The sequence below is a fragment of the Ornithodoros turicata genome, chromosome 2 (genome assembly GCF_037126465.1).
Source record: "Ornithodoros turicata isolate Travis chromosome 2, ASM3712646v1, whole genome shotgun sequence".
NCBI classification, from domain to species: Eukaryota; Metazoa; Arthropoda; class Arachnida; order Ixodida; family Argasidae; genus Ornithodoros; species Ornithodoros turicata.
Window position 1 is genome coordinate 132,062,149 of NC_088202.1, and position 9,424 is coordinate 132,071,572.

The 9,424-nt window shown below is 44.2% G+C and overlaps 1 protein-coding gene across 4 annotated transcripts; it reads left to right on the top strand.

Annotated features, from left to right (window-relative positions):
* Nucleotides 1-217: 217 nt before the first annotated feature.
* LOC135386156 (uncharacterized) lies at nucleotides 218-7,577 on the top strand. 4 transcript variants are annotated; one of them, XM_064615921.1, is made up of 5 exons: nucleotides 4,201-5,268; nucleotides 5,339-5,504; nucleotides 5,571-5,703; nucleotides 6,272-6,332; nucleotides 6,741-7,577. In XM_064615921.1, exons 1-5 carry the CDS (start codon nucleotides 5,134-5,136, stop codon nucleotides 6,792-6,794), a joined length of 549 nt encoding a protein of 182 aa, XP_064471991.1. In that variant the 5' UTR covers nucleotides 4,201-5,133; the 3' UTR covers nucleotides 6,795-7,577. The 4 variants fall into 4 exon arrangements, 1 of the variants encoding a protein (XP_064471991.1); XR_010420615.1 differs by adding an exon at nucleotides 218-299 and having other exon boundaries at nucleotides 5,119-5,703; nucleotides 6,272-7,577; XR_010420617.1 differs by lacking the exon at nucleotides 4,201-5,268 and adding an exon at nucleotides 218-299 and having other exon boundaries at nucleotides 5,374-5,703; nucleotides 6,272-7,577.
* The last annotated feature ends 1,847 nt before the right edge of the window (nucleotides 7,578-9,424 follow it).

The following is a 9,424-nucleotide window of genomic DNA, read 5'->3' on the forward strand; positions in this document are numbered from 1 at the left end:
AACACACTGACGAGGAATAGCCCCCCGTCAATGCAACGCCGCCGTACTAACAGTCATTCGACCTGTCGAAAGCAGACGACAGTATCGTATCGCCGCAGACGGCACTCCAAGCTTCACGCAACCTCCACGCGGCGGCATCACAGTCCAACTGACACCTTCCACGCCAGCCTGCCAATAAAAACACGCTTCGACGCCACTAACGAAGCAAATGCGGGCAGCGAAAGCGCCGTCGTCGTCGAAGGGGGCCCCAAACGTGACGTCACGCGCGCTTGCTGGCGTCGGCCTGACGCGCTCTTCAGGTAAGTGACGCCGTCGAGGCTGGGTCGCAGCGGTTGAAGCAAAATAAAAGTGGAAGAGCGAACTTCCGCTCTCCACATAGTGCAGGCATAACGGCTGGAAAAATGGGGTCGACGTAGAGGTCTCAGGCAAATGGCGTGTTTTTCTTTCGTGCCCTGTTGCCGCTCTTTTGTTCGTCTGGAATGAAGGCAGTGTGCGCGTCAAACGCGGTCGACGCCACGGTGGCGGCGAGCGCAACAGGCGTAAAAGATATTTATACAGGGTGTTCCTTTAGTCGCTGGCGCGAGAAAAATAGGATGAAGCGTGCAGTATGCGACTGCCCGAGTCAGCACTCCTGCTATGGGTCATGCAGCGGATACTTTTGCGTTGGCATTATGTCGTAAAGGGAAAATTAATGTTCTCTTTTTAAAGAATGTAAAAAAGTGGCAATGGTCTGTGCGTAGAAAGAGGGTGCGAGAATTATCTACAAAAAATGCTCGCGTTCCGTTTCACAGTATTTCCGTTTGTTTTCCGTTTCACTGTAGTTCGTCAGTACAATTCCGCACGCAAAGAGATTTTAGAAAAAAATATACTTTAAAAATGAAATTCATGTGGCTCATATCGCGCCCCCATATTCTTTTTATTTATTTATTTTTCTACGCTTTGCTGCGCCATAAATATTGAGAATAACGTTTGATACCGAATACCCCACAACGTTCCCAATACAGAGGGGTACAGGTTTGAAATTTTTTTCTTTTCTTTAAACCAAGCAAAGAGCACCGTTTATAAAACTATATAACTACAATATATTTAGACGGATTATACGGGGCGTTTCTTTTTACCCTTTACAGATTTTTAATTAAAAAGTTATGAGAGCAGTATAGACGCAGTTGAGGTACTACGACCAGGTGAACGTTCTCTCGAACAGCATATGTAACTACTGGATGGCTGGTTACCTAAAATTCAATAATTAACTCTTTGATTCGGGAAATATCCGTCGCTGAATTTCGCTATACAAATGAGTCGAAACCAAAAAGCGCGCCTCAAGAGTTCGTCACCTTCGCCGACGCCCGACGGAGGCTTATCTGGCTTATCTATGCTTATCTTACCTACTCCAATCATCTCCATCGCTCTGCGTTCCTGCATTCCCTACACCTCTGGCGTGGAATGAGCGCTGTGCTCCCTGCACTCCCTGTCGTAGCGGTTTCGGTTTCGGGTTTCACGGTTTCGAAATTCGGCTACGGGTGTTTCAACGCACGTGTGCGTTTCAGGATTTGTAACACATAGAATGACTTTCAACGAGGATCGCCTCCCATACTGCTATCTCGCTTTTGCTCGAGATCCGCTAACTGAAGAGTTAATTAATGAATTTTAGGTAATTAGTCATCTCATCTCATAACTACATACTCTCGTAGCCGAAAACTCAACAGCAAAAAACGACAGCTATGCTGCTCTCATAGCTTGTCCATAAAAAACCTGTAAACGAAAAAAAAAAAAGAAGAAAACAAGAAAACGGCCGCATAGCTTAGAAAATCATTAAAGCTTGGAACGTTCAGCACGTTAAACATATCCCCCCTCCTGCTCATTCTTATAACTTGCTGCTTCTCAGCGAATCTTTTCACATGTCGTTTAATCCAGACGATCGACCCACGCAATCAGCCTAGAATACCCAAGAGAAACTTGGAGACAATTTTCCTTGGTATTCTTAGCGCGCACATATAAAAATTCCGAATTAAAAAAAAAATCGAAACGGTACTTGTGGACTATACGAACCACGGTCTTCAAGATTTCGCTGACATATGCCAGGCCACTCTGGACACGTTCGATAAAAGCAGGCACGACGTCCAACCGCAAGCCCTGTGTGTTCCCAGAGTTGTACACGTTACTCGAAAAAAGTAACTGATTACAATTACTGTTACTACTGCGCGAAAAATAATTCTTTACCGTTACAAATTACTTCATCGAAAATGTAATACGTTACCGATTAAAAATGTAACGCGTTACTTTTCCCGTTACTTTTAAATTGTGGGCCATAGCAAAGCCATCAAGCCTGCAGTGAATGTAACCATGCAGATCTTGTTGCAAATTCTAATACGAGACACCAACATACTTGATAAGTGAAATTCACAAATACATTTGAAAGCAACATACAAAACGCATACACGGGTTTATTACAGATTTATATACACATTTATAACAACATCGAAACATCCCCGTCGAAACATCCCCTTCGTTTTGTTACTATTGTTATGTTCAGCCGGCACAATTTATCAATACAGTCACCTATTTTACTGTTGCTCCAGTAGGTCGCGGTATAAGGGATTATCATATTACTGTGGCGTGCATGGAACACGTGTGGACTAGAGACGGGCGCCACAGTGACCTCTGCGTCATTGCTAAAGTCGAACTCGTGGTGGAACAGAAGAACAGATTGGCTTTCCGAAAAGAGTTGCCATTGTTGACAGAACGTTAAAAAAGTAATCGATTACTCAGTAATTGATTACCGAAAATTGTAATCAGATTACTTGGAAAATTACTTGCTCACAAAATTAATTGATTACGTTAAAAAATTACTGAAAAAAGTAATTGATTACTAGTAACGGAATTACTAGTAACGCGTTACGTACAACTCTGTGTGTTCCTTTCTTTTCCGTTTTCTTTTTCCTTGTTCGCGCTCTTCGCGTTAACGTCCACCGCGAGCCTGGTGGACGTGGAAGGTCGCGTCAAACGCTGCCGACGCCGCGGTGGCGGCAGTCGAACGCAACAGGAGTAAGAAATATTTATGCGCTTTTACCCTTGTTTATCGCTGAGAAGCGGAAAGAAGCTGCTGCGAAGTGGGGTCTGACTGACGTCGAGATGCGGTGACACACGGTGAGAGGTTATTTTTTAACTTTTATTTTATTTTATTTATTTTTTTATCATAATTTATTTATTTTTTCAGGTCACGACACGCGAAGCGTGACAGCTTGATATCGTTCTTCTTTTCCTTTTTTTCGTGGTTGTTAAACCGAAGAGTTCGCGTGAGGCCAGCGAGGCGAGTGCGAAAATAAGTCCCGACATTCGCGCATGCGCTCCATTTCGGTGTCATTGTTTGCACGCGTTGTTGTACTCAAGAGTGGCGTGCTCGTCCGGAAGAGCCAGCGTCGTATATGCCCTCTGCCGGCGCTGCTCAAAATTTCGGGCAGTGCAGGTCGCGCACCCTCGCTTGGTTTGACCACGTTGCGGCTGTTCCTGCTCCATCTGGCCCAAGAAATATTGAGCTACGATATAGTCGCGTTACGACACGGTATCCGGCTCATAAGGTTCCTGGTCTGTCTTTTTTTTTTTTTTTTTTTTTGACAGAGTAGCCTTCCAAAGGGTCAAGAATCTGTGAATGCTCCTCACTTGACTAGTGCTCAAGATGTCCCGGTGCACTGTTGCGATCAATGTGTGCTAGTTTGTGAAAGGCATCAAATGTTGGGTGCATGCCGAAATTGGGGGCTTTTGGGATATTCTGTTGCCGTCCCATTTTGCCGTGATCGGAGTTACCCGTATGAATACGACGCACGTCGTATCAGTTGCCGGTTTCTTCATTATTAAGGTCGCCAGCAGTATGAGCTAGTTGAATAACTTTATTAGAACACTCTGTGGTATAGTGTTCGAATTTTCCCCGTTGCCCAAGTTTCTTTAAAAAAATTCAAAATAGTACGCAGCAATTTTTAGAGCTTCTTTCACACCCAATCAACAGATACGATTCTGAGTCATTTGCACGCTGCCATTGGTTCCGATAGGTACGGCAGCTTCACGGTGACGTCATCAACGGTCTACTAGCACTAGTGAGGTTTAGTGCACCGTACGCTATCTCCTTTGCGTACGTAAGGGATAGCGTTGGTGGTTCTGCGCACGCGCAAAGCATTAAGAGAGCTTCGCGCAGAGCGCAGAAACACCACGCTATCCCTTACGTACGCAAAGGCAATAAACCTCTACCCGAGAAACGTCATCATGACGTTGGTAGACAGACTGAAACCGAAACAATTCGGAAGGGGAGGGCTGGGTTCCACGAATGGACAGTTGTTCGCTGCCTCCTACTGAAAGAAAAGCAGGACCGAAGGTCGCGTCCCTTTCGGGGGCCATCGTAATCCCCTCAAATCCCTGGCTTTCGGGCGCGAACTTGTTCGCCCCCTAGCTTCGAGCATAGTTCAACTCTACCAAACTGGTGGCGCTGTCGAACACTATGACGTCATTTGTTTACAAACAGGGAGAGGTCTATAACGTACGATACACTAAAACTCTCTCCTATCTATACCCACTATGATCACCGGGTATCGGCACGGGTGACTTTATCGGTCGAGATATAGGTGGAGGAGAGCGAGGAGGAAAGCACGCCCCAAGAAGGTGTCGCCGAAGAACTGCCAGGGATATCCGAACGACGCTGTTCGTTCAAAACGTGAAGGAGGGCGCTGAAAGCGGGGCTGCTGGTAGACGACACCAGCAGACGAGCGGCAGAAACGGAAATATTCCGTGGGAAAGCGCAGGGGATATGCGGGAAGATGTGGTGTAAGGCTTAGCTGGTCACGTGCACTAAACTACCTCTGATGCCACTCCACCGATATCTCGCCCGATAAAGTCGCTCTTGCGCATACTCGATTAGTGCCTTCTCCAAAACGCTGTGTGCGATATGCGGAACTGCTAGCTTTTGTACACCAGGGAGTGGAAACGAGACATACGCATAAACCGAAAGCCAAATCGAAGTCCCCGGACCGACTTCAGCATCGCATACAACACGTTGAAGGCACTGATTTTCTCGCCGCAACATCAGCGACGTTCTGTCCATTTATTTCCCCTCTTCGACTACACGATAAGGATGACAGGGAAAGAATGACAGTCTGGGCCGCTCCTTCACCACTACGCCGACGGACAGGAGGCACGCTCTTCCCCTCTCCAGCTGGCTGCTCGCCACCTAGCGGACCCCAGCAGAAGCATTCAATGAATGATAGTAACAGCAGACGACAGGTATATTTCGCGCTGACCCGAAACTGTCGCAACTTCCCCCTCGTGTGCGATAAAGTTTCCCGGTTTACAGAACTCAAACAGCAACGGCACTGCTCAATTACGCAGGACAAAAACTACTGCGGAGAAGAATATTCAATGTCGAGAAGGAGAAGAGGGAAAAAGATACCATCACAGGAGCAGCGTGAACGAAAACGAAGAAGACAGCGGGAAACCACGCGCGAGTTATATTATGTATGGTAAGCTATATATTATGTTATGTTAGTTACACTGATCTCGATTGTAAAAGGCTGGATGGCGGATAGGGAGCGCGAGCGTGAAGAAACCGGCCGCCATCTTACGGTGCTCACAACAGTCGCCGCAGCGATCATGGCAACTTCTTGCAATTACGGTCGTACCAACCGTACTGGCAGGGTTACAGGGCCTAAATTTATACAGGTGAGTAATTCTTTATCAAGGAATAAGTAGGCGTCCATTCTGTATATTTACTTGACCATTATGAAGTGTTTTTTTGCCCAAAACGAACACTGGATGCAGGTTGCTTGATCGCTCTTCCGACGTTCAATCGAGCACACTTGCATTTTACCCGGCGGCAAATACAGTTTGAGTGCATAATATGCTTGAAAGAACATGTTACACTACACAGGTAGTGTTGTCATCAATATATGTGCGAGCACTCGAGCGCTTTTTTGTATGCATTGCTAGCATGGTACACGGTGTTCTTTGCGGAGGCAAGTGCCACATTCATTTCTTTGAATTACCTTCGCGCACAAGTTCGGTATTACGTCATAATGAGACCACGATTGTCACAATTTTTCATCTATTGGTATTGTTTTGTGCCTTGGTTTGATTTGTGACAAAGAATCCTCCGTAACGGTGGTGTGGCGCGACTTGAATAACGCCTTTGTGTCTGAGCTGTATCGTCAGCTTGTTACGATAGTAATAATTTGTAGCGTGTCGTGCTATTTGTAGCAGTTTTTAAGGCAAAAGTGGTCTCTCAATACAGGTTTCGTCATGGGGGCTACCTAGTGAATAATCTGTGCAGTGTGATACGGCTGGGTGTACAGGTAAGTATCACGTTCCTCATCCACTGGTTTCTACTTTACAGGAAGGAACAACCTCAGTGCACGCACTGTGGTTAGCCTCTCTGAGTTTTGCATATTTTCTTACATGTTCACATCAGAAACACACCTTACACTTTAGGCTCCTTCACCCAGGAATATAATAATTAAAGATTATAATTCTTTTTAGAAGAGTTCCCCATGTTCTTTGTAGAATAGTTTTTAATCTTTTTAATTTTTAGAAGATACTGGGATTGTAAACCATGTTTTAAACTGATGTTTTAACATTTGTCCAATGCATTTATTAAACAACATATTCATTTTTAACTGGTTGCACCCAAACCAATGTTCTGATGTATTATTTCCTTTGTTGTTGATGCACCATAAAAATTGGAATAATCATCATCAATGCAGGTTACTTCACAGTTGCCTCGACATACTCAAGAAATGGGTGCAGAACCTGCGTAATGCCCACAAACTTCACAGCACCTCCAGAAAGTAAAGGCATATGTGTCACATGGGATTTTTAAAGGCATTCACAGTATATAATACCTTGTATGAACTGTTGTAGATCTAAGCAGCCTCTACAGTACACTCTCAGAAATTAAAACTTGTCAGGGAACAGTAATAATTATTCCAGTTAATAGGCATGCACATGTACACTATAAGAAGAAAATTATTTATTGAGAATGCCCTACTGTTGATCACACTCATGCAGCTGTAGGTTTACCTTCGGCCTCTTGGAACACTTTGTGGTTGCCTTAGCTGCAGGGAGAGTGTCATCCAGCATGTCAACTACTTGCAGAAATATTGACGTATTTAAGATTATGACACAGTTTGAAGGGTTTCAATTCAGGAAATTTGCAGTGGCGGGGCCTGCCAGAGTGAAACCTACTGAATATTTTATGGTGTCGAAGTGGCAGTTCCTCCAGGATAGGAATATCTTAGATGAGAGCAAAAAGCTTGAAATTAACAAAGTGTTGTTTGCATTAAGCAATTTGTAATACACTGAACACATAGGCAGCAAAACAAAAATTTAAAATTCAGCATGTATGAAAATTGGGTGCAACAAATTTGCATAATGTACGTGTACATTGTCATTCCTGAGGTATATATTGCCATTGTAGCAAGGTCACAAAACAATAAATGTAGCCTTTTGCGACCTCCCTGCACGTTCATTGTATCCTGAAACGCATAAGTGCAAGAAATAAATCTTCAACTTGAATAAACTTGATGTTGTATAAACTTGACATAAAATGTTGAATAATATAATGAATGATATAAAATATTGAATAAACTTGAACTCTCTTTACTCATCATCAGTGATCTTCATTACAAAAGCATATCGTGTTAGACTTTTTTGTTTGCGTTTCACAGACTGAGTACACGAGGGCCAAAATGACAAAATCACAACTGTTTCAAGCTCCAAATAGTCCTGTTGCAATTTGAAGACCATACGTGGAGCTGCATTTTTTGGAACATGCTCCACATAACAAGCATGACAAAGTCGGCACTGGATAGCAGGACCCCGTCCCCAAGCAGCTTTTCTCACGCTGCAGTTTTATTCAACAAAAGCACGTGAGTGCTGGAGAAGGACATTCAGTTTGGCACAATCGCGCCTGCAAATAATCAGAACAAATAAAGGAAGAAGCAAACAAACATAAAGGGCTGTACTTCAAAAAGAGATAAGTCCTGTGTCTCAAGCAGGTGTTACCACTTTCTAAGTAACTTAATTGATTAAGCTTACATCACTACCTGATTAACTGTCCTAACGAGTGTGATCTAAATGCGTGAAGTAATTATTTGGGCTGCTTCGGTGTGTCCATATGTGCGAGGCAAAGCACCGCTGTCGTTTACTAAAAGACTCTTTCTAAGGCGATGCTTGATATAAATCATACTAAACGCATACACGGCTAAAACATTGCGGCTGTGATTCTACAGAACGATCTCTTTCTGCCATGCGAGTATATCTTTTCCCGGACCATTCTTTATGGAACAATTTTTGTCCAGAACGCAGTACGGGATATTATATACATGGTTGTTGTTAACCTCAAGTCGTTTCTTATTGAAATATTGGCTGGGAAACGTGCTGTAGTACAATCCCCAGCGCTGCACTGCAGTGACGGTCTAGTTTCGGAATGAAAAACATAACGTAATTAAGAATCGAACGGCAGGACACCTGTGAAACACTGTTAGGATACATCAGTATACTGGCACCTTACAAAATCGTGTGATGACAAACAACGACCAATGCTTGCAGCGCAATAAATACTCACAATCTCTGTTGCCTCCCATTGTTTTCTATGGGCACACACAGCGCTTTAGGGCCTCCCAACATGGCGGCCCGAAGGCACGCCTCTCCCCCACGAGCCCCTCTCCCATGCGCGATCCAGCCTTTATACATAGAGATCAGTGGTTAGTTATGTGTGCAATTTTTGACGCGTGTCTCGTGGAAGAAGGCACGAAGCAGGGCGATTTATTCATAGCGTTCTCCGTTTTCGGGTTTTACGATTTTTCAAATTCAGGAGGGAAAAATTGCGTGCTGCTTACACACGAGAATACGGGGAGAAATCGGGATCTCTGTTTGATATGTCATCGGAGAATTTTCGGGTGAAACGAAAGGCTTATGAAACAAGCCACTGCTGTGACACTGGGACGAGAAACACAAATACAGTGAACCCTCGTTATTATGACCATGGTCGTTCCCGAAAATTTTGGTCATAGTGAGGAATTGTCATATTAATGGGGATGATTTGCAGAGGTTTCACTGCATTGTTTTCCAGGAGTACCATCGTAAAGCGCGTATGTCAGATTATCGGGGGTCATATTAACAAGGGTTCACTGTATTTATCTATATTTCCGCTCGGAACTGGGGTAGTGAATGACCGCAGTATTCAAACACTTGCCCGAGCTCCAAAAAAAGCTCGTCTTTGACTCCTGCAGGAGGGAATTATAAAAGGAGGACAAGTAGGTTGTCACAAATAGCTCTCCTTGCTGATATTATAATTCACTTTTCCGACGGCTTACCTAACGACAAGTTGAAGGGGTTTCGGGTAGACAGATCAGATAGATCGGTTTCAGTTTCGGGTAGATATCGG

What these genes read in the sequence shown, in the direction of transcription:
- LOC135386156 (XM_064615921.1), top strand. Translation starts at nt 5,134, where the DNA reads ATGACAGTCTGGGCCGCTCCTTCACCACTACGCCGACGGACAGGAGGC. An exon ending in ATAGTAACAGCAGACGACAG is followed by an intron (nt 5,269 to 5,338) that starts GTATATTTCGCG and finishes CCCGGTTTACAG; the next exon opens with AACTCAAACAGCAACGGCAC. An exon ending in TGATACGGCTGGGTGTACAG is followed by an intron (nt 6,333 to 6,740) that starts GTAAGTATCACG and finishes TCATCAATGCAG; the next exon opens with GTTACTTCACAGTTGCCTCG.